General features: G+C 46.1%; 1 protein-coding gene and 3 long non-coding RNA genes across 4 annotated transcripts; 2 read left to right on the top strand and 2 right to left on the bottom strand.

The window, feature by feature from the left end:
* The first annotated feature begins 2,962 nt into the window (after positions 1–2,962).
* On the top strand, positions 2,963–27,300 carry LOC110968169 (pre-mRNA 3' end processing protein WDR33). Its single transcript, XM_051953778.1, is given in 21 exon segments — positions 2,963–3,213; positions 5,172–5,240; positions 5,877–5,981; positions 10,897–10,992; positions 12,660–12,811; positions 17,061–17,158; positions 18,073–18,199; positions 19,073–19,227; positions 21,072–21,150; positions 21,234–21,344; positions 21,837–21,931; positions 22,006–22,092; positions 22,267–22,406; positions 22,485–22,640; positions 23,202–23,601; positions 23,604–23,929; positions 24,026–24,083; positions 24,186–24,486; positions 24,567–24,727; positions 24,994–25,173; positions 26,847–27,300. Coding segments are annotated over 21 exon segments (3,246 nt in total). The 5' UTR covers positions 2,963–3,009; the 3' UTR covers positions 26,993–27,300.
* Positions 17,166–18,066, bottom strand: LOC127535600 (uncharacterized). The gene is made up of 3 exons (XR_007944477.1): positions 17,888–18,066; positions 17,514–17,559; positions 17,166–17,321 (listed from the first exon to the last, which is right to left on the bottom strand). It is a non-coding gene; the product is annotated as an uncharacterized LOC127535600 (long non-coding RNA).
* On the bottom strand, positions 18,366–20,907 carry LOC127535577 (uncharacterized). The gene is made up of 5 exons (XR_007944443.1): positions 20,850–20,907; positions 20,373–20,764; positions 19,950–20,059; positions 19,494–19,866; positions 18,366–19,240 (listed from the first exon to the last, which is right to left on the bottom strand). It is a non-coding gene; the product is annotated as an uncharacterized LOC127535577 (long non-coding RNA).
* LOC127535582 (uncharacterized) lies at positions 19,987–20,692 on the top strand. The gene is made up of 4 exons (XR_007944450.1): positions 19,987–20,160; positions 20,219–20,274; positions 20,389–20,525; positions 20,611–20,692. It is a non-coding gene; the product is annotated as an uncharacterized LOC127535582 (long non-coding RNA).
* Positions 27,301–27,454: the final 154 nt, after the last annotated feature.

Here is a 27,454-nt window from a genome sequence, read left to right as displayed (position 1 = left end):
AACCTCTGGAACAGAACTAGAAATGATCAGTGGCTGGAAAATGAAATGATCAGGTAGGAAAGTAGGGTATGTAACCTCTAATACTACATTTACCCTCTAACACTACATTTACCCTCTAACACTACATTTACCCTCTAACACTACATTTACCCTCTAACACTACATTTACCCTCTAGTACTACATTTACCCTCTAACACTACATTTACCCTCTAATGCTACATTTACCCTCTAACACTACATTTACCCTCTAGTACTACATTTACCCTCTAACACTACATTTACCCTCTAACACTACATTTACCCTCTAACACTACATTTACCCTCTAATGCTACATTTACCCTCTAACACTACATTTACCCTCTAGTACTACATTTATCCTCTAGTACTACATTTACCCTCTAACACTACATTTACCCTCTAACACTACATTTACCCTCTAACACTACATTTACCCTCTAGTACTACATTTACCCTCTAACACTACATTTACCCTCTAGTACTACATTTACCCTCTAACACTACATTTACCCTCTAATGCTACATTTACCCTCTAACACTACATTTACCCTCTAGTACTACATTTATCCTCTAGTACTACATTTACCCTCTAACACTACATTTACCCTCTAGTACTACATTTATCCTCTAACACTACATTTACCTCTAGTACTACATTTACCCTCTAACACTACATTTACCCTCTAGTACTACATTTACCCCTCTAACACTACATTTACCCTCTAACACTACATTTACCCTCTAACACTACATTTACCCTCTAACGCTACATTTACCCTCTAACACTACATTTACCCTCTAGTACTACATTTACCCTCTAGTACTACATTTATCCTCTAGTACTACATTTACCCTCTAACACTACATTTACCCTCTAGTACTACATTTACCCTCTAGTACTACATTTACCCTCTAACACTACATTTACCCTCTAGTACTACATTTACCCTCTAACACTACATTTACCCTCTAACACTACATTTACCCTCTAATGCTACATTACCCTCTAACACTACATTTACCTCTAGTACTACATTTACCTCTAACACTACATTTACCCTCTAGTACTACATTACCCTCTAACACTACATTTACCCTCTAACACTACATTTACCCTCTAATGCTACATTTACCCTCTAACACTACATTTACCCTCTAGTACTACATTTATCCTCTAGTACTACATTTACCCTCTAACACTACATTTACCCTCTAGTACTACATTTATCCTCTAGTACTACATTTACCCTCTAGTACTACATTTACCCTCTAACACTACATTTACCCTCTAACACTACATTTACCCTCTAACACTACATTTACCCTCTAGTACTACATTTACCCTCTAACACTACATTTACCCTTCTAGTACTACATTTACCCTCTAACACTACATTTACCCTCTAACACTACATTTACCCTCTAATGCTACATTTACCCTCTAACACTACATTTACCCTCTAGTACTACATTTATCCTCTAGTACTACATTTACCCTCTAACACTACATTTACCCTCTAATACTACATTTACCCTCTAACACTACATTTACCCTCTAACACTACATTTACCCTCTAATGCTACATTTACCCTCTAACACTACATTTACCCTCTAGTACTACATTTACCCTCTAACACTACATTTACCCTCTAGTACTACATTTACCCTCTAACACTACATTTACCCTCTAGTACTACATTTACCCTCTAACACTACATTTACCCTCTAGTACTACATTTACCCTCTAACACTACATTTACCGTCTAGTACTACATTTACCCTCTAACACTACATTTACCCTCTAGTACTACATTTACCCTCTAACACTACATTTACCTCTAACACTACATTTACCCTCTAACACTACATTTACCCTCTAATGCTACATTTACCCTCTAACACTACATTTACCCTCTAGTACTACATTTATCCTCTAGTACTACATTTACCCTCTAACACTACATTTACCCTCTAGTACTACATTTACCCTCTAGTACTACATTACCCTCTAACACTACATTTACCCTCTAGTACTACATTTACCCTCTAGTACTACATTTACCCTCTAATGCTACATTTACCCTCTAGTACTACATTTACCCTCTAACACTACATTTACCCTCTAACACTACATTTACCCTCTAGTACTACATTTACCCTCTAGTACTACATTTACCCTCTAACACTACATTTACCCTCTAACACTACATTTACCCTCTAATACTACATTTACTCTCTAACACTACATTTACCCTCTAACACTACATTTACCCTCTAGTACTACATTTACCCTCTAGTACTACATTTACCCTCTAGTACTACATTTACCCTCTAATACTACATTTACTCTCTAACACTACATTTACCCTCTAACACTACATTTACCCTCTAGTACTACATTTACCCTCTAGTACTACATTTACCCTCTAGTACTACATTTACCCTCTAACACTACATTTACCCTCTAGTACTACATTTACCCTCTAGTACTACATTTACCCTCTAACACTACATTTATCCTCTAATACTACGTTTACCCTCTAATACTACATTTACCCTCTAGTACTACATTTACCCTCTAACACTACATTTACCCTCGAGTACTACATTTACCCTCTAACACTACATTTACCCTCTAACACTACATTTACCTTCTAGTACTACATTTATCCTCTAATACTACGTTTATCCTCTAATACTACGTTTACCCTCTAGTACTACATTTACCCTCTAGTACTACATTTACCCTCTAACACTACATTTACCCTCTAACACTACATTTACCCTCTAGTACTAATCATGTTCTGTAGGTGGAACCCTGTTAAAACGTTCTATCATGTGATGTTCTTTCCTTCAGATACTCTGGATGGATGTTATTGCCTTTCGTGGGCCTGTCAGGCTTACCTGTCGTCTAGGTAAACTTGTCTGTACGTGCAAACACAACCTGACCGTGTGGTCCTCCTCCTGCTGCAGGTTTAGCTGGTCACCATGGCGACGGACATCGGCTCGCCGCAGCGGTTCTTCCACATGCCGCGCTTCCAGCACCAGGCGCCCCGACAGGTGTTCTACAAGAGGCCGGATTTCGCCCAGCAGCAGGCCATGCAGCAGCTCACCTTCGATGGGAAACGCATGAGGAAGGCCGTGAACCGCAAGACCATCGACTACAACCCCTCTGTCATCAGATACCTGGAGGTAACATCTGGTTAAACTTTATTTAAACACTGTATTTGGTAATGTTTGAATTTCATGTTTTAACAAAACGACACTAAAATCTGATATTTGAAGCTGAAAGAAGAGAAGATGTTTGGATCAAAATGATTGATAATTTATCAAAAAAATTGATCATTTATCAGAATGATCACTCGTCAGAATGATTGATCACTCGCTGGTTGATCTTCTGTCAGTCACATAATCAATAACTGATCAGCTGTGATCGGTTTTAGTTGAGACATGCAGTAAAAAGTCTTCATATTGATTAGTTTCCATAAGTGATTAAAGGAATATGTTCTCGTAAACGTGAACATTTTCCAGTTTAGGTTCTCAGATGTTTTTTGTTTCAGGTGACTAAATGTTTACTCTACTCACAGTAAGTCAGGGATACTGTGAGGTCCTCAGTGAATTTCATTCATCAGGTGTTTGTTTCTCTTCAGTGATTTCAGGGATAGGGAGTATCAGGGTGCTAGACACACCTCATTTAGTGTTTCCACGTCATGGTCTCACTGTGTACAGGGCGCCTTACATATTGGGGCCAACACCAGAAAATACAAAAAGACAACCCTTTCAATGTGGCATCAGTTTCAACATTCTGGGGCAATAAAAAGCTGCTGTTGTCAGTAAGTCATTCCCAGTTCATCATTCAAGCAGCCATGAGCACACAACGTCACTTAACGGACGAGCAGCGCCACCTTCAGGTCAGTAGCAGGCAGTCACATGTTGCTGTGAACTTGGTGTGTCTCAAAGTGTCATCAGCAGACTAGCAGCAACACTCAGAACTACTGGCAGTGTTGGTGACAGACCCAGGAGTGGAGCCCCACCAGTGATGACCAGTACCTAAGGACCTATGCACTCAGACACTGTTATGTAACTACCACACAGCTGCAGGCCTGTTTACCAGAAGTGAGGGGTACTAGGGTTTCCAGACAAACCATTCGGAACCAACTCCACCGCTTTGGCTTGAATGCCAGACGACCGTTGCAGGTGACTCCACCGACACCAAGACACCGCCGTGACCGTTTGCAGTGGACACAAGACTATGTGACCTGGACAATGCAGCAGTGGTCTACCCTCCTGTTCACTGATGAGTTTCAGGTCACCTTGTACAGAAATGATGGTCGTCAGCGTTGCTGGAGAAGGCAGGGTGATCGATATGCCGAGGTCAACATGGTCCCCAGGGTTGGCTTTGGTGGAGGAGGTGCAGCAGTCTGGGCAGGCATCACAGTCACCGCAAAACAGGTTTGGTGATTGTAGATGGTTCAGTGACATCATAGAACCCATCATCATCCCGCAATTCCGCCAGAACAGCCCCAACTTTTTGTTCATGGATGATAATGCTCCACCACACGGTGCCAGAAGTATCACAGCTGTACTTCAGGAAGTCAGAGTGCCTCATATGGTATTGCCAGCAATGTCTCCTGACCTGAACCCCATAGAGCAGGTCTGGGACCAGCTGAAGCAGCGAATGGATGCTCGTACCCCACCCCACGTGACCTGGCAGAACTGCTATAGCACTGGTGAAGGAGTGGAACGCATTGCCTTGGAACAACATCATGAGGCTAGTTAGGAGCATGAGACGTCGCTGTCATTGCTGCAAATGGTGGAAACACCCGCTACTGACTTTGTCAGTTTTGGTTATTTGAGGATATCTTTGTTATTGTCTAAATTGTTGGAGTAATAAATATTGCACTAATGAAAATGGAGCTTCTTGTCATTCATTAATAGTAATATCAAAGGAAACTATTATTTATTTCATTAAAATTCAGACCAAATAGAAAAAGCATTCATGTAAATAATAATGTCCCTAACTTACTGTGAGCAGTATATTTCCCGTTGATCAGAGGAGCATCGAAAACCTCATTATTTCAGCTTTCAGCCTCAGAAAGGAGAAAATGTTCAGCAGCTTCAGGTTCTGACCTGATCTGTGTTCTCTGCAGAACCGACTGTGGCAGCGAGATCACCGAGACTTCAGAGCCATTCAGCCCGACGCTGGCTGCTACAACGACGTAAGTTGTGGGGGCGGCATGGCTCAGTGGGTAGAGTGGCCGTCTTGCAACCGGAGGGTTGCCGGTTTGATCCTCTGCCCCTGAGCAAGATACCTAACCCCTAATTGCTCCTGATGGGTCGTGGTTAGCGCCTTGCATAGCAGCTTCCGCCATCAGTGTGTGAATGTGTGTGTGAATGGGTGAATGTGACGTATCTTGTAAAGCGCTTTGGGTACCTTGCAGGTATAGTAAAACGCTATATAAATACAGACCATTTACCATTTACAGAGCCCCTAAACGCCTCAGTCATCAGTAGATGTAACAGTTTACATATGTTCTCTAAACGCCTGACAGTCATGAGTAGATGCTACAGCTTCACATGTTCCCTAAATGCCTCTCAGTCATCAGTAGATGCCACAGCTTCACATGTTCCCTGAACGCCTCACAGTCCAGTAGATGCTACAGTTTACACATGTTCCCTAAACGCCTGACAGTCATCAGTAGATGCCACAGCTTCACATGTTCCCTGAACGCCTCACAGTCCAGTAGATGCTACAGTTTACACATGTTCCCCAAATGCCTCACAGTTCAGTAGATGCTGCAGGTGAACAGGTGTGGTGTTTCCACTCAGGTACAGGTGTATTTGTGTGTCTGCAGCTCGTCCCTCCTGTCGGGATGCTGAATAACCCCATGAACGCCGTCACTACGAAGTTCGTCCGAACCTCCACCAACAAAGTGAAGTGTCCGGTGTTCGTCATCAGGGTGAGCCTCTCTTTACCCCACAGACAGGAAGTTATGTGGTCGTAGTCCTTCATTAGTCCTACAGACAGGAAGTTATGTGGTAGTAGGCCTTCATTAGTCCTACAGACAGGAAGTTATTATGTGGTAGTAGGCCTTCATTAGTCCTACAGACAGGAAGTTATTATGTGGTAGTAGGCCTTCATTAGTCCTACAGACAGGAAGTTATTATGTGGTAGGAGTCCTTCATTAGTCCTACAGACAGGAAGTTATCTGGTCGTAGTCCTTCATTAGTCCTACAGACAGGAAGTTATTATGTGGTCGTAGTCCTTCATTAGTCCTACAGACAGGAAGTTATGTGGTAGTAGTCCGTCATTAGTCCTACAGACAGGAAGTTATTATGTGGTAGTAGGCCTTCATTAGTCCTACAGACAGGAAGTTATTATGTGGTCGTAGTTCTTCATTGGTCCTACAGACAGGAAGTTATTATGTGGTAGGAGTCCTTCATTAGTCCTACAGACAGGAAGTTATTATGTGGTAGGAGTCCTTCATTAGTCCTACAGACAGGAAGTTATTATGTGGTAGGAGTCCTTCATTAGTCCTACAGACAGGAAGTTATTATGGTAGGAGTCCTTCATTAGTCCTACAGACAGGAAGTTATTGTGGTAGGAGTCCTTCATTAGCCCTTCAGACAGGAAGTTATGTGATCGTAGTCCTTCATTAGTACTACAGACAGGAAGTTATGTGGTCGTAGTCCTTCATTAGTCCTACAGACAGGAAGTTATGTGGTCGTAGTCCTTCATTAGTCCTACAGACAGGAAGTTATGTGGTCGTAGTCCTTCATTACTCCTACAGACAGGAAGTTATGTGGTAGTAGGCCTTCATTACTCCTACAGACAGGAAGTTATTATGTGGTCGTAGTCCTTCATTAGTCCTACAGACAGGAAGTTATGTGGTCGTAGTCCTTCATTAGTCCTACAGACAGGAAGTTATGTGGTCGTAGTCCTTCATTAGTCCTACAGACAGGAAGTTATGTGGTCGTAGTCCTTCATTAGTCCTACAGACAGGAAGTTATGTGGTAGGAGTCCTTCATTAGTCCTACAGACAGGAAGTTATTATGTGGTAGTAGGTCTTCATTAGTCCTACAGAGAAGTTATTTTGTGGTAGTAGGCCTTCATTAGTCCTACAGACAAGTTATTTTGTGGTAGTAGGCCTTCATTAGTTCTACAGACAGGAAGTTATGTGGTCGTAGTCCTTCATTAGTCCTACAGACAGGAAGTTATGTGGTCGTAGTTCTTCATTACTCCTACAGACAGGAAGTTATGTGGTAGTAGGCCTTCATTAGTCCTACAGACAGGAAGTTATTATGTGGTCGTAGGCCTTCATTAGTCCTACAGACAGGAAGTTATTATGTGGTCGTAGGCCTTCATTAGTCCTACAGACAGGAAGTTGTTATGTGGTAGTAGGCCTTAATTAGTCCTACAGACAGGAAGTTATGTGGGTCGTAGTCCTTCATTAGTCCTACAGGCAGGAAATAAAATTGAACAGACCTTAAGATGTACATGTTCTCCTACATGTGGACAGTTCTGATTGTCAGCTGGTGTTGATTTTAATGTGCGGCTGTCTACTGCATGTCAGGATCAGGTACTATTAATCTCAAAATGAGTTGTTTTAAATTAGGGGCAGAACAAGGCTGAGTTTTCCCACTTTTTTAGAACTGGAGAACATATTAAAGGAATACAGAGTACCTTAAGATGTGAACAGCAGTCAGAACCTGTCTGAGGAGAAGACAGCTTCTCAGGTTCTGGTTCAGCCCGTCCAGCTGCATCACGCCCTGATGGTCCAACTAGACAACAAGCTGGTCAGTGATTGGATGTTGAAAGCCCCAGGGAGCATGCTCCATTATCAGGGAAGTGACTGGCTGAAACCATATATGAGTAGGCCGGAACAGTTTTCTTATTTCTGTTGATCAGTACATATCCGTAGGTATTGATCTGCTGATGGATGTCAAGACTCATGGAGGATCAGAAACAGGACTAAACCCTCAGGTCCACAGTTTGGAGACACTTTACATCTGCAGGAAGCTGTTCATCTTTGATTAGAAGGACTCGGTGGAGCAGAGTTCTGCAGAGTTAATGTTCTAGAAGCTGTTTATGTTTGGAAGGACTCGGTGGAGCAGAGTTCTGTAGGGTTAATGTTCTAGAAGCTGTTCATATTTAGAAGGACTCGGTGGAGCAGAGTTCTGTAAAGTTAATGTTCTAGAAGCTGTTTATGTTTGGAAGGACTCGGTGGAGCAGAGTTCTGCAGAGTTAATGTTCTAGAAGCTGTTTATGTTTAGAAGGACTCGGTGGAGCAGAGTTCTGTAGGGTTAATGTTCTAGAAGCTGTTTATGTTTGGAAGGACTCGGTGGAGCAGAGTTCTGTAGGGTTAATGTTCTAGAAGCTGTTCATATTTAGAAGGACTCGGTGGAGCAGAGTTCTGTAGGGTTAATGTTCTAGAAGCTGTTTATGTTTGGAAGGACTCGGTGGAGCAGAGTTCTGCAGAGTTAATGTTCTAGAAGCTGTTTATGTTTGGAAGGACTCGGTGGAGCAGAGTTCTGTAGGGTTAATGTTCTAGAAGCTGTTCATATTTAGAAGGACTCGGTGGAGCAGAGTTCTGTAAAGTTAATGTTCTAGAAGCTGTTTATGTTTGGAAGGACTCGGTGGAGCAGAGTTCTGCAGAGTTAATGTTCTAGAAGCTGTTTATGTTTAGAAGGACTCGGTGGAGCAGAGTTCTGTAGGGTTAATGTTCTAGAAGCTGTTTATGTTTGGAAGGACTCGGTGGAGCAGAGTTCTGTAGGGTTAATGTTCTAGAAGCTGTTTATGTTTGGAAGGACTCGGTGGAGCAGAGTTCTGCAGAGTTAATGTTCTAGAAGCTGTTTATGTTTGGAAGGACTCGGTGGAGCAGAGTTCTGCAGAGTTAATGTTCTAGAAGCTGTTCATATTTAGAAGGACTCGGTGGAGCAGAGTTCTGTAAAGTTAATGTTCTAGAAGCTGTTTATGTTTGGAAGGACTCGGTGGAGCAGAGTTCTGTAGGGTTAATGTTCTAGAAGCTGTTCATATTTAGAAGGACTCGGTGGAGCAGAGTTCTGTAGGGTTAATGTTCTAGAAGCTGTTTATGTTTGGAAGGACTCGGTGGAGCAGAGTTCTGTAGGGTTAATGTTCTAGAAGCTGTTTATGTTTGGAAGGACTCGGTGGAGCAGAGTTCTGTAGGGTTAATGTTCTAGAAGCTGTTTATGTTTGGAAGGACTCGGTGGAGCAGAGTTCTGCAGAGTTAATGTTCTAGAAGCTGTTTATGTTTGGAAGGACTCGGTGGAGCAGAGTTCTGTAGGGTTAATGTTCTAGAAGCTGTTCATATTTAGAAGGACTCGGTGGAGCAGAGTTCTGTAGGGTTAATGTTCTAGAAGCTGTTCATATTTAGAAGGACTCGGTGGAGCAGAGTTCTGCAGAGTTAATGTTCTAGAAGCTGTTTATGTTTAGAAGGACTCGGTGGAGCAGAGTTCTGCAGAGTTAATGTTCTAGAAGCTGTTCATATTTAGAAGGACTCGGTGGAGCAGAGTTCTGTAAAGTTAATGTTCTAGAAGCTGTTTATGTTTAGAAGGACTCGGTGGAGCAGAGTTCTGCAGAGTTAATGTTCTAGAAGCTGTTCATATTTAGAAGGACTCGGTGGAGCAGAGTTCTGCAGAGTTAATGTTCTAGAAGCTGTTTATGTTTAGAAGGACTCGGTGGAGCAGAGTTCTGCAGAGTTAATGTTCTAGAAGCTGTTCATATTTAGAAGGACTCGGTGGAGCAGAGTTCTGCAGAGTTAATGTTCTAGAAGCTGTTTATGTTTGGAAGGACTCGGTGGAGCAGAGTTCTGTAGGGTTAATGTTCTAGAAGCTGTTTATGTTTGGAAGGACTCGGTGGAGCAGAGTTCTGTAGGGTTAATGTTCTAGAAGCTGTTCATATTTAGAAGGACTCGGTGGAGCAGAGTTCTGCAGAGTTAATGTTCTAGAAGCTGTTTATGTTTGGAAGGACTCGGTGGAGCAGAGTTCTGCAGAGTTAATGTTCTAGAAGCTGTTCATATTTAGAAGGACTTGGTGGAGCAGAGTTCTGTAGGGTTAATGTTCTAGAAGCTGTTCATATTTAGAAGGACTCGGTGGAGCAGAGTTCTGCAGAGTTAATGTTCTAGAAGCTGTTCATATTTAGAAGGACTCGGTGGAGCAGAGTTCTGTAGGGTTAATGTTCTAGAAGCTGTTCATATTTAGAAGGACTCGGTGGAGCAGAGTTCTGCAGAGTTAATGTTCTAGAAGCTGTTCATATTTAGAAGGACTTGGTGGAGCAGAGTTCTGTAGGGTTAATGTTCTAGAAGCTGTTTATGTTTGGAAGGACTCGGTGGAGCAGAGTTCTGCAGAGTTAATGTTCTAGAAGCTGTTTATGTTTAGAAGGACTCGGTGGAGCAGAGTTCTGTAGGGTTAATGTTCTAGAAGCTGTTCATATTTAGAAGGACTCGGTGGAGCAGAGTTCTGCAGAGTTAATGTTCTAGAAGCTGTTTATGTTTAGAAGGACTCGGTGGAGCAGAGTTCTGTAGGGTTAATGTTCTAGAAGCTGTTCATATTTAGAAGGACTCGGTGGAGCAGAGTTCTGTAGGGTTAATGTTCTAGAAGCTGTTTATGTTTAGAAGGACTCGGTGGAGCAGAGTTCTGTAGGGTTAATGTTCTAGAAGCTGTTCATATTTAGAAGGACTCGGTGGAGCAGAGTTCTGCAGAGTTAATGTTCTAGAAGCTGTTCTAGGAGGAGGGTGGTGTTTGGTTCTTCTGATGCTGATGAACTGATTTCAGGGCTTTAGAGTCTGACAGGTTCAGGAGATGTTCAGCAGATGTTTGGTCCAGATAAGTTAATCTGGTTTGTCTCCTCTGCAGTGGACTCCTGAAGGCCGCCGGCTGGTGACCGGAGCCTCCAGTGGAGAGTTCACTCTATGGAATGGACTCACCTTCAACTTTGAGACCATCCTCCAGGTAAACATCACAACACTCAACTGTTTAAATTACCAGAATTATCTGCTTTATCAATCAGTGTTCTATGAATCAATGACCCAAACTTTACTGATATTCTAGTGAACTCCTGGTTGGTTCCTCAGATGTGATCCATCATTACTGAGATTTAGGAATTCTGTAGATCCAGTTCATCTAGATCACCTGAGCTCTGGCTGGAGGTCATGAACCTCCTCAGAAGTTTTTGTCATGGGGCCTGTTGCTGCTAAAATCCCAGAGTGCTTTCTGCTTTAACTGTCATCTGAGTCACACCTCCTCTGGGGCCTCATTTATAAAGCTTGCGTACGCACAAAACAGGGCTAGAAAGTGGCGTACGCCACTTTCTACGCAAAGGTTGTGATTTATAAAAACAAACTTTGTGTGAGAATGTGCGCACCAACCTTGATTCTTGATGCTTCTTTACGCACAAAACAGAGCGTAAATCACAAACTTTGCATAGAAAGTGGCGTACTCTGTGTACGTTGTGATTTCTAAAAAAAACTTGGCGTGAGAATGTGTGCACCGGTGCGCCAACTTTGATGCTTGCTTAAGCACATTTTGGAGACAGAGGGAACGGCAGTGCCAGAGGGTGAAGTGGTGAATTGAAACCAGACTGATCTCAAACAGATAATCACAAACCCTCATTGTTGTAGATGTTCATATAGTGCGTCATTCGGCCGACGACTGTATTTGCAGAACTATGTTCATATATCAACAGGAGCGGATTGAACGTTATTTCATTCGGTCGTTTGACCGAAGGGCCGGTATGGTGATCTTTATTAAATAATTTTGTTTACTGATCACCCGGCGCCCGTATGGCTCATCGGGGAAAGCAGAAGACCCATTTGTAGGGGTGGTCTCTGATGCAGTGGCCCGGGTTCGGTTCCTGCCCGCGGCACTTTTATGCATGTCTTCCCCCTACTGTTCTCCCCATTTCCTGTCACTCTTCACTGCAACTATCACAGTAAAAAGGCAAAAAAAGTAAAGAATTTTGTTTATTTATCCATATGCGGCCGAATGGGATGAGCGTCCAACCATTAATCAGCCCTGTACAGGCACACATGCTTCACACCACAACTCCCGAGTGAAGATGAATTTCTCTATGTGAACCGAAAAAATGTACATTCAATCAGTTTACAAATTATTTGTACATCGGACATGATCATAACAAATTTAGTGGCAGGGTGGCCTGGGTCAATACATGATTCATTCATCCTGATGCACAGCAGTGAAAAGACTGCAGGGGGCGCTGCGTGAAATGCCGTGGATCAGCAGCTTATTTATATACAGATACATTCATGAGTTACTTTGCATTGACCATCCATGGTAAAATGTGGGTGTGTTGTGGGCGGAATGTGAGGTGGATCCACCTGTGCAATCTTCCAGCTGGTGTCTGATTTATCAAGAAATTGCATGCAGCTGTGCTTACGCAAAGTTTTGTAAATCAGGGGCAAAGGGCATACGCCGATTTCGGATTTTCGGCGTACGCAAACTTTAGTATGAATCCTACGCAATGTTTTATAAATGAGGTCCCTGGTCTCTACAGGATAAACGGGAAGAGGCTCCACCTGGTGGTATACCAGGAACTACAGCTGATTTAGTGTGGCTTTTTCTTATGGTTCTTACTTGACCTCCTTCCTCCTCCCCTGCAGGCCCACGACAGTCCGGTCCGGGCGATGACGTGGTCTCATAACGACATGTGGATGCTGACGGCGGACCACGGTGGCTACGTCAAGTACTGGCAGTCCAACATGAACAACGTCAAGATGTTCCAGGCTCACAAGGAGGCCATTAGAGAAGCCAGGTTTCTACTAATCTCGATTTTCTGTAGTTATCCCGGTCTGCAGCGTCCCTCCGCGGCCACACGGGGGCGCCGCATCATGTTGTGTTGTTGTGGTTCATTAATGACAGATGTATGTGTGTGCTGCTGCAGCGCTACAGTGATCTGTTGTTCATATTCTACCTGCTGTGTGCTAATAAAGACCCTGATCTCTGGTTTGGTGGAAGAGATCAATAAAGTGTTATCAGGAATCAATAAAGAGAATAAATACGATCAGAACCGCTGCAGGTGTAAATAAAGCTTTGAACTGCACATGTGCACCTGAACACAGAGCTCTGCCCACCTGGTCTCCTACGTTTCCCAGAATGCAGCTGGACAGCATCCCTCAAACTCCACACCTCCAGTTTGCAATGCAGATTGGATATTTGGAGCAGGGTGACGCCACTGTGACATCATTAGGGTACAGATGACATCATAAGGCAGACGCACTGGACTAGACAAGTCATTGAACTAATTCTGGTCAGTCAAACCAGCTAACTAGGACTAGAAAACAGAACTTTTCATGTGAAATCAGTGGATCGGCCCTTTACCTGAGCAGGATCACCTGTACAGTGTGATGTCACGCCATCCGACACACCTGAAGTCCTGCAGGTCATCTGACCTACATCACTCTGTCAGATGTTCCTGTTATTCTGTCCACCTCTCATCCCCAGACAGGTGAAGCTATTTGAAACGAGAGCGCTTTCTCATCCTTCTTCAGTCTACAGAAAAAAAAAACTACATTACCCTGTTAGCCTAGCTTAGCCCAGACACTGGAGGGGCAAACTGTTAGCCTAGCTTAGCCCAGACAGTAGAGGCAGGGACAAACTGTTAGCCTAGCTTAGCCCAGACACTGGAGACGGGCAAACTGTCAGCCTAGCTTAGCCCTGAGACTAGAAGCAGGGGAAAAGTGTTAGCCTAGCTTAGCTCAGAGACCAGAGGCAGGGGTAAACTGTTAGCCTAGTTAATCTAGAGACAGGAGCAAACTGTTAGCCTAGCTTAGTCCAGAGACTAGAGGCAGGGGTAAACAGTTAGCCTAGCTCAGTCCAACAACTAGAGGCAGGAGTAAACGGTCAGCCTAGCTTGGTCCAGAGACTAAAGGCAGAAGAAAACTCTTAGCCTAGCTTAGCCGTGGGACTAGAGACATGGGAAAAGTGTGAGCTTACCACCAACACTAGCAGCAGGAAGAAACTCTTAGCCTATCTTACCATAAAGAGTGGAAGTAGGCAAGTTACCCCTAGCATCGCACAAAACTGGAAGCAGGGGACACCTGTTAGCCTAGCTTAGCAGAAATACTGTAGGAAGATCATTATCTGAGCAGTTTAAATACACCTCTATTAACAGGGATACAGATCAGACCTTCCAGGAAAATCTGACTTCATTTCCTGCCGTAATCACAGATAGTTCAGCTCACTGATGGTTTTAGTTTCTTTGTGCTGTTCCTCCTGCTCTTATGAGTGAAGATTTAAACAAAAAATATTTTTGACCTCTAAAAATACCAGACTCACGTTTAGATGTTTGGAAAAGTCCAGCTTTAGCAGAAGTTCATTCTGATCAGGCATCATGTTTAGCTCTGGATGGGGTCCTGATCTAGTTTATACATCATATTACTGCTGTGTCTTTAAACCAGTTTAATGTGAAACGCAGCAGGAATGTCTTAATTAAGTATTAATTCCTCTGTAGAAATTACATGTATAAAAAAACAATAAAAACTGCCTGCAGTTTACTCTTGTTATCTGGAGCTGCACATGTTAGCTGGATGTTAGCCTAGTTTAGCACACAGACTCGGAGCAGAGGGACACCGTTAGCCTAGCTTAGCTCACAGACTGGGAGCAGAAGGACACTGTTAGCCTAGCTTAGCACACAGACTGGGAGCAGAAGGACACTGTTAACTTGGCACACAGACTGGGAGTAGAAGGACAACGTTAGCTTAGCTTAGCACACAGACTGGGAGCAGAGGGACACCGTTAGCCTAGCTTAGCACACAGACTGGGAGCAGAAGGACAACGTTAGCTTAGCACACAGACTGGGAGTAGAGGGACACTGTTAGCTTAGCACACCGACTGGGAGCAGAGGGACACCGTTAGCTTACCTTAGCACACCAACTGGGAGCAGAGGGACACCGTTAGCTTACCTTAGCACACAGACTGGGAGCAGAGGGACACCGTTAACTTAGCACACAGACTGGGAGCAGAGGGACACCGTTCGCTTAGCACACAGACTGGGAGCAGAGGGACACCGTTAGCTTAGCACACAGACTGGGAGCAGAGGGACACCGTTAGCTTAGCACACAGACTGGGAGCAGAGGGACACCGTTAGCTTAGCACACAGACTGGGAGCAGAGGGACACCATTAGCTTAGCACACCGACTGGGAGCAGAGGGACACCGTTAGCTTAGCACACAGACTGGGAGCAGAGGGACACCATTAGCTTAGCACACAGACTGGGAGCAGAGGGACACCGTTAGCTTAGCACACAGACTGGGAGCAGAGGGACACCGTTAGCTTAGCACACAGACTGGGAGCAGAGGGACACCGTTAGCTTAGCACACAGACTGGGAGCAGAGGGACACCGTTAGCTTAGCACACAGACTGGGAGCAGAGGGACACCGTTAGCTTAGCACACAGACTGGGAGCAGAGGGACACCGTTAGCTTAGCACACAGACTGGGAGCAAAGGGACACCGTTAGCCTAGCACACAGACTGGGAGCAGAGGGACACCGTTAGCCTAGCTTAGCGTCTTCCCTCCGTTGAACATCCAGTCAGTAGAAAAGGTCTTCTGTCAGATCATGTGTGTCATGAAGCTGTTTCCAGGAAACATTTGTGTTAAAATACTAAAGTAATAAATGTTTGTTGGCTGCAGTTTTTTCTAAAACACTTTAAAGAGGGTTTGTTTTTCTTTGCTGCAGTGAAGCTCGTCTCATTTCCAAACCTAAACTTCATTAATTGATCTGCTGTTGAGGTGTTGCTGATATCAGAGCGGCAGCTAGTGATCATTTCAGTTATTGATTACTTTTATTCTATCAGGATTAGTGATTTGCTCTGCAGGATCCGAACAGATGAAGTGTTTTTTAAAACAGAACAGACTTAAGGTCATCATGTGAACCAGTTTCAGACTCCAGAGGCCCAGTGGACTCTATACGACGCCGATTATTGATTTCAGGCAGCAGCTAACTATCATGTTTATTATTTCCAGGACCATTTATTGTCTGTAGAATATTACAATTATAATCACTCAGAGCTGACTCGATGTTCTCAGCCTAATTAAACTCTCTAAACTGACCTGTCAGAGGTTTACTGGAGGAATCGGTTCACTCAGTGGAGGCAGAACTCTGAAAACATCGCTGTTGTTCCTGGTTTGTCTGTTTGGATCTGAACCTGTGTTACAGAGAGCATCCAGCAGGTGACATCGCTGTTCCTCCTGTTGCAGCAGGTTCAGTTCATCTTTATTCACAGAAGAAAACATTCACAAGCTTCAGTTTTAGTTGAACTAAAAGGAGTTGGCACCTTAAACCATCGATCAGCCTGGAGTGAAGGTTTTACTGTCATAGAATGAGATGACTGAGCTTTGATCAGTTCAGTGAGTCTGGATGTTTAGTTCAGAGAGAACATGGCCTCCTGAATGCAGCACAGCAGGACAAAGGATGAAAACGTTTCACTGTTCCTGAGCCGATAAACGATCAATAATCAGTAATCAGCGAAACTGAGGAAGAATCTGGGGCTGATGAAGTCACAGTGAGAGGAGAGCTGCTGGAACAAGATCCATGTTTCACTTTGGTCAACTCTGCTGTCACTGAAACAGGAAATGCTCTTTAAGATGCAGTTTTTGCACAAAGTTAAGTTAGTAACGACGAATACAATCTTTTACATTTTTCCCTGAAGAAATATGAGAAAAATAAGCAGTTCATTGTTTCTACATAAAACTACAGACACGGTTCACCGATGCTTTGACCAGTTTTGCCAGAGATGATTCCACACATTAAACACATTACTCTGGAACTCTCACCTGAGGCCAGCACACAGGTGAAGACAGACTGTCCAGGTGAAGACAGACTGGACAATCGATTGACAGCAAAAAATGAACATCACAACGTTAAACCGCTTTTTACACTCAACGTCTTTCTGGAAACCAGTGTCACCTCTGACCTCCTGGGGAGCAGACGTAGTTTGCAGATGTTGTTCAGTCCAGATGTTTGTGTTTCCATGCCGACTTCCTCTTTCTTGTTGGTTTCCAGTTTCTCTCCGACCGATAATAAATTCGCCACCTGCTCAGACGACGGAACCGTCAGGATTTGGGACTTTCTGCGCTGCCATGAGGAGAGGATCCTGAGAGGTACCGTACCTGAACACACCTGTACCTGAACACACCTGTACCTGAACACACCTGTACCTGAACACACGTGTACCTGAACACACGTGTACCTGAACACACCTGTACCTGAACACACGTGTACCTGAACACACCTGTACCTGAACACACGTGTACCTGAACACACCTGTACCTGAACACACCTGTACCTGAACACACCTGTACCTGAACACACCTGTACCTGAACACACCTGTACCTGAACACACGTGTACCTGAACACACGTGTACCTGAACACACCTGTACCTGAACACACCTGTACCTGAACACACCTGTACCTGAACACACGTGTACCTGAACACACCTGTACCTGAACACACGTGTACCTGAACACACGTGTACCTGAACACACGTGTACCTGAACACCTGTACCTGAACACACCTGTACCTGAACACACCTGTACCTGAACACACGTGTACCTGAACACACGTGTACCTGAACACCTGTACCTGAACACACCTGTACCTGAACACACCTGTACCTGAACACACGTGTACCTGAACACACCTGTACCTGAACACACGTGTACCTGAACACACGTGTACCTGAACACACGTGTACCTGAACACCTGTACCTGAACACACCTGTACCTGAACACACGTGTACCTGAACACACGTGTACCTGAACACACGTGTACCTGAACACCTGTACCTGAACACACCTGTACCTGAACACACCTGTACCTGAACACACCTGTACCTGAACACACCTGTACCTGAACACACGTGTACCTGCCTCTCTGTTCTATCAAAGCTGTTTTTGTTCATGTTTTCCGTCCGACTGTTCTGACTTTTCCTCGTGGTGTTGTGATGTCGGCAGACACGGTGTTTGTGTCGTCGTGTTGCTGCTTTAAGTTGTGTTGCTGTGTGTGTTCAGGTCACGGCGCTGATGTGAAGTGTGTCGACTGGCATCCAACCAAAGGCCTGGTGGTGTCGGGCAGCAAGGACAGCCAGCAGCCAATCAAATTCTGGGACCCAAAGACGGGACAGAGTCTGGCGACGCTGTGAGTTAATAACTGATCAACCCCCTGATCAGCACACAGACTGACATCTTCCTCACTGTGGTTCATGTGTCATCTAAAGTCCATCAGCTCTGAGGAACCAGAACATCATGAAGGAGGAGGGAGAACTCAGAGACGTCTTCTGGTAGTTAGAAGGATGGAGACCAGGCAGAGGAAACATTTTTTTATTTATTTTACAATTATAATTAAAAAAAAACCCTCATCCATCATCCAGCATGTTTCCTCAGATGTTAAATCTCAAGTTTCTGTGGATGTTCTCAGTCATCCTGGTCCTGGTGATGGTAGAAGCTTCAGGAGGAACCAGCTGGAGGTTCTGGAAGATGTAAACATCTTCCAGAACCTCCAGCTGGTTCCTCTTAAACTCCTACCATCTCCTCATCCTGTAGATGTTTTTCTATCTCCATATTTCCAGACTTTTCCTCTCTACTCTGCTCATCATCTGTAGATGTTTCTTCATGCTGGATGGATCTCCACCAACCTGCTCCTCTGGTTCTGCTGCATTTATTTTAGTCTCTCTGAGGAAACACTGCCTGCAGTTCAACCTGAAACTCTCTGAATGTTTCCCTGTTGGTTTCAGCTGAGTCGGTCCTGGAGAACCAGAATCAGGAGGAGGTTCTGTTCTGGTTCTACAGAATCAGCTGCAGCTTATTTTTGGAGCATTTTAAATGAGACTCATAGGTGAAGTGGACAGGTGGATGATGTTCTGACTGATGGAATGTTAATGTGGGAGATCAAGCTTCAGGTTCTAACATCAGACGAACCGACACCAGCAGGAACCAATAAAATGAGTTTGTACATGATGACATCATGGTTTACGCTGTAGGCAGTCAGCTGATCACACCTGTCTGTCCTCAGACACGCCCACAAGAACACTGTGATGGAGGTGAAGTGGAACCTCAACGGTAACTGGCTGCTGACGGCGTCACGGGATCACCTGTGCAAACTGTTCGACATCAGAAACCTGAAGGAGGAGCTGCAGGTGTTCAGAGGACACAAGAAGGAGGCCACAGGTGAGAGTCACACCTGTACACTCTCACAGTTGAGTCACACCTGTACACTCACACAGATGAGAGTCACACCTGTACACTCACACAGATGAGAGTCACACCTGTACACTCTCACAGTTGAGTCACACCTGTACACTCACACAGATGAGTCACACCTGTACACTCACACAGATGAGTCACACCTGTACACTCACACAGATGAGAGTCACACCTGTACACTCACACAGATGAGAGTCACACCTGTACACTCACACAGATGAGAGTCACACCTGTACACTCACACAGATGAGTCACACCTGTACACTCACACAGATGAGTCACACCTGTACACTCACACAGGTGAGAGTCACACCTGTACACTCACACAGGTGAGAGTCACACCTGTACACTCACACAGATGAGAGTCACACCTGTACACTCACACAGATGAGAGTCACACCTGTACACTCACACAGATGAGAGTCACACCTGTACACTCACACAGGTGAGAGTCACACCTGTACACTCACACAGATGAGAGTCACACCTGTACACTCACACAGGTGAGAGTCACACCTGTACACTCACACAGGTGAGAGTCACACCTGTACACTCACACAGATGAGAGTCACACCTGTACACTCACACAGATGAGAGTCACACCTGTACACTCACACAGATGAGAGTCACACCTGTACACTCACACAGATGAGTCACACCTGTACACTCACACAGATGAGTCACACCTGTACACTCACACAGATGAGTCACACCTGTACACTCACACAGATGAGTCACACCTGTACACTCACACAGATGAGTCACACCTGTACACTCACACAGATGAGAGTCACACCTGTACACTCACACAGATGAGAGTCACACCTGTACACTCACACAGATGAGTCACACCTGTACACTCACACAGGTGAGAGTCACACCTGTACACTCACACAGGTGAGAGTCACACCTGTACACTCACACAGGTGAGAGTCACACCTGTACACTCACACAGATGAGTCACACCTGTACACTCACACAGATGAGAGTCACACCTGTACACTCACACAGGTGAGAGTCACACCTGTACACTCACACAGGTGAGAGTCACACCTGTACACTCACACAGGTGAGAGTCACACCTGTACACTCACACAGATGAGTCACACCTGTACACTCACACAGATGAGTCACACCTGTACACTCACACAGATGAGTCACACCTGTACACTCACACAGATGAGAGTCACACCTGTACACTCACACAGATGAGTCACACCTGTACACTCACACAGATGAGTCACACCTGTACACTCACACAGGTGAGAGTCACACCTGTACACTCACACAGATGAGAGTCACACCTGTACACTCACACAGATGAGTCACACCTGTACACTCACACAGATGAGAGTCACACCTGTACACTCACACAGATGAGTCACACCTGTACACTCACACAGATGAGTCACACCTGTACACTCACACAGATGAGAGTCACACCTGTACACTCACACAGATGAGAGTCACACCTGTACACTCACACAGGTGAGAGTCACACCTGTACACTCACACAGATGAGAGTCACACCTGTACACTCACACAGATGAGTCACACCTGTACACTCACACAGGTGAGAGTCACACCTGTACACTCACACAGGTGAGAGTCACACCTGTACACTCACACAGATGAGAGTCACACCTGTACACTCACACAGATGAGTCACACCTGTACACTCACACAGGTGAGAGTCACACCTGTACACTCACACAGATGAGTCACACCTGTACACTCACACAGATGAGAGTCACACCTGTACACTCACACAGATGAGAGTCACACCTGTGCTGTGTTTGTGTCTTCAGCTGTAGCCTGGCATCCCGTCCATGAAGGTCTGTTTGCCAGTGGAGGTTCTGATGGTTCTCTGTTGTTCTGGCACACTGGGTAAGAACCACAACTGTCCCAAATATAAGCTCCTGTTTGTTGTTGTTTACTCTGTTGTTGTTTACTCTGTTTGCTGGTGTCAGTGTGGAGAAGGAGGTGGGAGGGATGGAGATGGCTCATGAGGGGATGATCTGGAGTCTGGCCTGGCACCCACTGGGTCACATCCTCTGCTCCGGGTCCAACGACCACACCAGGTACACACACACACACACACACACACACACACACACACACACACACACACACACACACACACACACACACACACACACACACATGTTTGTACTTCTATCTTAGTGAGGACATCCATAGGCGTAATGCATTTCCTAGAGCCCTATCCTAACCTTAACCATCACAACTGATTGCCTAAACTTAATCCTTACCCTAACCCTAACCAAACATCAATTCATACCTGTTCTCTAAAAACAAGTCTTCACCCTCAAACATGGCTGTTTCAAAGTGAGGACCGGCCAAAATGTCCTCACTTTGACAGTTAAATGCAGAAAATGGTTCTCACAATGTAGCAAGTACAAGAACACACACACACCCTGGTTCCAGGACTCTGTCCATCTCTGCCTCCAGCAGCCTCCATGGTTTATTTGAGTCTCCTCAGAGTGGCTGCAGAATGTGGACCTGCTGCTCCTGAACGCCTCCTGACCCACGCTGTCTCTGTTTGTTCTCTGCAGTAAGTTCTGGACCAGGAATCGACCCGGTGACAAGATGAGAGACCGCTACAACCTGAACCTGCTGCCAGGAATGTCCGAGGACGGCGTGGAGTACGGTGAGCAGCGCAGGACAAACACCTGTCGGAGATCTGTGCTGTGATTGGTTGGCTGACCGTCCTGTTTGTTTCAGATGACGTGGAGCCGAACAGCGTAGCGGCGATACCTGGGATGGGAATCCCCGAGCAGCTGAAGGCTGCCATGGAGCAGGAGCAGAGCAGTAAGTCTGAAGACCAACTGGAACATCTGGAATGCTGATGCTGTTCTCCTGAAACATTTCAGCTCAGATTTTTCTAGCTTTCTGAGAATATCTGCAACAGCAGATTACCACATATAAATAGAACTAACCTGTTCTGTGTGCAGAGACAAACATTAAACTCAGGTGTGTCTGCAGGTAAAGAGGTGGCTCCTGAGGTAGAGATGTCCATCCCAGGTCTGGACTGGGGCATGGACGAGGTGATGGGCAAAGACGCCAAGAAGGTCCCTCAGAAGAAAGTCCCATATGCCAAACCCATCCCCGCACAGTTCCAACAGGTGAGCACACCTGGCTGCCAAGGACTCTACCTGGTAAATGTGTCTGAGACCTGCCTTGTAATGCTGGTGTCTCTACAGGCCTGGGCCGAGAACAAAGTTCCCATGATGCCTCCTTCTGGAGACCTGTCCAAAGACCGGAAGGTGGAGCAGAAAGTAGAGGCAAAGAAGAAGACTCAGGCGGAGATCGAGCAGGAAATGGCAGCGCTGCAGTACACCAACCCCATGCTGCTGGAGGTCAGACTTCTATTAACACTGTCTGATCCAGCAGGAGCAGTTTGATTACTACTGTCTGATCCAGCAGGATACTACTGTCTGATCCAGCAGGAACAGTTTGATTACTACTGTCTGATCCAGCAGGAACAGTTTGATTACTACTGTCTGATCCAGCAGGAACAGTTTGATTACTACTGTCTGATCCAGCAGGAACAGTTTGATTACTACTGTCTGATCCAGCAGGAACAGTTTGATTACTACTGTCTGATCCTGGTTGAGCTGGCTAAACTGGTCGTCTTCATGTTAGCTGGTTAAACTGGTCGTCTTCATGTTAGCTGGTTAAACTGGTCGTCTTCATGTTAGCTGGTTAAACTGGTCGTCTTCATGTTAGCTGGTTAAACTGGTCGTCTTCATGTTAACTGGTTACACTGGTCGTCCTCATGTTAACTGGTTACACTGGTCGTCCTCATGTTAGCTGGTTACACTGGTCGTCCTCATGTTAACTGGTTACACTGGTCGTCCTCATGTTAACTGGTTAAACTGGTTGAACTGGAGTCCTGACTGTCCTCTTTGTGTCTGCAGCAGATGAAGATGGACCGCATGAACCAGATGAACAACGAGGGGAACATGGGCCCCTCCCAGGGTCAGGGCTCCATGGGCCCCTTCCCTGGCCCTGGGGGCCCCATGCCTCCTGGACAGCAGGGCTTTCCCCCCAGTATGCCTCCACAGCAGATGTCCAACAACATGGGGCCCCCGATGGGCCCCGGAGGCATGCAGTCTCCGTACATGCCTCCTGGTCAGGTGGGGCCCTCCTCTGGACCCCAGTCTCACCAGGGGCCCCCTCAGGGCATGATGGGACCACCAGACATGCAGGGACCCCAAGGTATGCAGAGACATCCTGGCCCCCCAAGGAACATGGGTCCCCAAGGGCCTCACAGTATGGGACCCAGAGGGATGCAGGGGCCGCCTGGAGGGATGATGGGCCCCCTCCTCGAGGAATGGGTCCTAGGGATCCTCAGGGGCCCCCACCTCAGGGAGGCATGATGCCCCCTCAAGGCAACATGATGGGCCCCCAGGGTCCTATGCAGGGTGGGATGATGGGGCCCCCACCCAGGACACATGGCAATATGCCCAACAACTATGGGATGGGCAACATGCAGGGGCCCCCAGGAGGGATTCATGGCCCCCCAGGAAATATGCAGGGACCCCATGGAAATATGCAGGGCCCCCCTGGTAATATGCAGGGGCCCCATGGAAACATGCAGGGGCCCCATGGAAACATGCAGGGGCCCCTGTATTTGCAGCACCAGGTGAGTTCTCTAAAATATTTGTTCCAGGAGCCGGTTCCTCACTGGATCGGGCCCCCAGGTTCTATCAGCAGACTAACTCTGATCTGGTCTCTGCAGGGCCAGAACACGGGGCCAATGATGCATGGGATAGGACAGCAGGGGCCCAGCAGCAAAGGTAAGGAGCCCCATTTCAGGTCCCTCTAATGTCCTTTAGGGGCCCCTGGAGGTCCTTCGGATTCATCAGTTCTGATAAGCGCTGTTGGCTCTCCTTTTCAAGGAGACCCTCGGGGGCCACCGCCCAACCACCACATGGGCCCTCCTGACCGGCAGGGCCCCGGGGGACCAGACCAGGGCTCGGGGCCCTACTGGGGGGACAACCAGCAGGGCAGGAGAGGACCGCAGGACTTTGACGGAGGACAGGACTTCCACGGCCGAGTAGACGAGGGCTGGAGACCCGGATACCAGGGAGCAGCCGGGGGCCACAGGGGAGCCGGGCCCCGGGCTGGGGGGAACGGAGGCAGCTGGGGCCCCGATGAGAGATTCACCGGGGGAGAGTTCAGGGGCCGCAGGGATGACAGGTGAGAGGAGAACTCTCTATACAGTCCTGTTCTCCTGTGTGTTGGTTCTGGACTCAGTCTGGTTCTGGTCTCTGTTCCAGGTTCCGAGGAGGTGGTCCGGGTCGGCCTGGAGGTCGAGGTTACCCTGATGACTACAGCAGCCAGGAGGAGGTCTTTGATGGCCCTGAGGAGACGGGACGAGGCTGGGACAGCGGAGGACGAGGGAGACCGCCTAGAGGAGGAGGTCCACCGAGAGGAGGAGGTGAGATACACCTGATTACACCTGGTACACCTGATTACACCTGATAACATCTGGTACCACCGGGCTACAGCAGGAACGTGGGGCAGCAGCTTTACTGTCTAGAATGTTTCCTTCAGAACCACATGAGGAACCAGCGCCAGTCCAGAACAATGTTTAGTTTCCAAAACGTCCAGTTAGCCTTTCCTCAGAGTCAGAGCTAGTTTCCTATTGGCCCGTTGTCAGGTCTGTGACATCACAGCAATGACTCATCAAAGCGCCTCCTGCAGGTCACGATGGTTACCGCGACGGGCAGCAGATGCATGATGGGTCGTCCCCGGCTGGTCGAGAGCGCTCTTCATCTCTGCAGGGGATGGACATGGCGTCTCTGCCCCCCCGCAAGCGTCCATGGCAGGACGGACCGGGGACAGGAGACCTCCGAGAGAGAGAGTCCCCCGGAGCTGATGGAGGTGAGAGCGCCACCTGCAGGCTGAGCAAACATTTACAGTCCTTAAGTAAAGCTTCCCTCCACTACAAAGTTCGTCAGTCTTCTAACGTCTCCTAGAACTCTGAGTTTATGCCAGAACCATGGAAGCAGGAATCTATGTCACTAAAACAATCCATAGATTTATTAAAGGTCTTCTGGAAATATGACTAAATCTACTGGGTCATAAATATACAGACAGAAACTTGAATGATCAGTTTTGTTGGTGTAGAAAGTTGTATTAATCTGACTTTCTTAGTTTCATGGCCTCTTAACTCCACCTGAGTGATTAAAATCGACCTCAGCTGCTGACTCCTCTGATCCAGTTTAAATAGAACCATTCGATCCACTCACTACACTCAAACTCTACAGGGGGAAAGTCTGAGAAGCTCAGCAAAGATCTGAAAAACAAGTCAGAAAGTCACTTGGAGCTGTTTGAAAGCAGCTTCAGATTCAGAATAATCTGTTTGTCAGAATAAAGTTCATGGTCCAGTTGTGTTACTGCCACCATCAGGAAGAAAACACAAACTACCACCTGCTGCTGAGAGACCGTTGGTCAGGATGGTCAAGAGTCAACCAGGAACCATCAGAAAGCAGGTCTGGATGGATGAGAAGCTGCTGGAACACAGCTGTCAGTGTCCACAGGGTTGTAGAGGATCCATGAAGAAGGAAGTTCTTCCTCTAGAAGCAGAACCTTAAAGCTCCACTCATCACATGGACCGAGAAAAGAGCTTCTGGAGGAAAGTTCTGTGGTCAGATGGAACAAAAACTGAAGGTGAGGCCTTTAACTCCAAGAATACCAATCCTACCATCAGGCATAGAGGTGGCAGTATCATGCTCTGTGGAACTGGAGCTTCACACAAAGTAAATGGAATAATGAAGAAGGAGGATCACCTCCACGTTCTTCAGGAGAACCTAAAAGCATCAGCAGAAGGTTGATCTTGGACACAGTTGGATGTTTCAACCAGACAATGAATCCAAACACATCAGATGTGGTAAAGAAATGGTTCCATCAGACTGGAATGAAGGTTCTAGAATGAAGGTTCTAGAATGAAGTTCTAGACTGGTCTCCCCAAAGTCCTGACTTAGACCCATCAAGAACCTGAAGAACCAAGTCTGAGTGAGAAAGAAAACAAGTTTAGTTGAACGGCATCAGAATTGGTCCACTTCAACTAAACTTGTTTTCTTTCTGAGGTTGATAGTATAATTATACCGCCACCTCCATGCTTGATGGAACCACTTCTGTCCAGAGGAGTCAAAGGTAAACCAGAAGACTGAAACCAGAAGAACCGAACTGAGGAGGAAACAGACAAATTCAACCAAATATTAGCAATTCTGTTTGTATGTTTATGATCCAGCAGATGTTGTCGTATTTCAGAAGACCTTTAATAAATCTATGAAATAATCAAAACGATTGTTTATTGAGACAGAGATTCATGTTTCAATGGTTCCACTGTAGAACATTCAGAGTTAAATGAGTCCTCAGAAACTCCAAACTGACATGATGTACATGGACAACTATAAAAACATGACAGTGACAGAGGTGAGAGCGCCCCCTGCAGGACTAGACATGAAACAACTCAAGTGCAATGAACCTCTTGTTGTTAATCAGTGAATGATGAGTGTTTTTGGTCCCGTTCTCTGTGGCGCCCCCTTCAGGTCGTATGTCTCAGAGGGAGGACGGCGGTTACGGTCCATCTGGTCGTGGTGGACGAGGGGGCTGGGGTCCCGGAGGCCCTCCTGGGCCCCGGCGAGGAGGACCCCCACCCAGAGGAGTGCCAAGGGGCGGCGTTCGGGGCCGGTAGTCCTGAATGTAGAAATAAAAACTCCCATGATCCTCTGCTCCTTTGGTTCTCCCTGCTGGTTCCTCCACACACCTGAGACCAGATGGACTTTGTCACTTTCAGTGTGTGAAGAACGGAGGCTTGTGATTGGCCCCTGAGACGACAGGTAGAAGAGACATGTAAAATACTGTAGAGACTCATCGTGTTGTTTGTATCGGCGTCTCTTTTATTCCACTTCATCTGCAGCTTCCAGCTTTTTGTCCTTTTTGTAACAGATTTCTATGTTTTTGTGTTTTCACTGAGGTGGACAATAAAGATTCACACTTCAATCTGTGTCTGGTTGGGGGGTCGCTGTGACATCATCAGGTGGTTTTAATAAACAAGTTAAACTGTTCCGACCGATCGGAGGTAAAAGTCTCAACCTGAAGCAGATTTTCTGGAGAATTCATTCTTCTCTCCTGGATCAAACTAACTGTTATGAAA

Source organism: Acanthochromis polyacanthus, chromosome 9, assembly GCF_021347895.1.
Source record: "Acanthochromis polyacanthus isolate Apoly-LR-REF ecotype Palm Island chromosome 9, KAUST_Apoly_ChrSc, whole genome shotgun sequence".
NCBI lineage: Eukaryota > Metazoa > Chordata > Actinopteri > Pomacentridae > Acanthochromis > Acanthochromis polyacanthus.
Note: the sequence above shows the minus strand (reverse complement) of the source record. Positions and strands in the feature narration are given on the sequence as shown.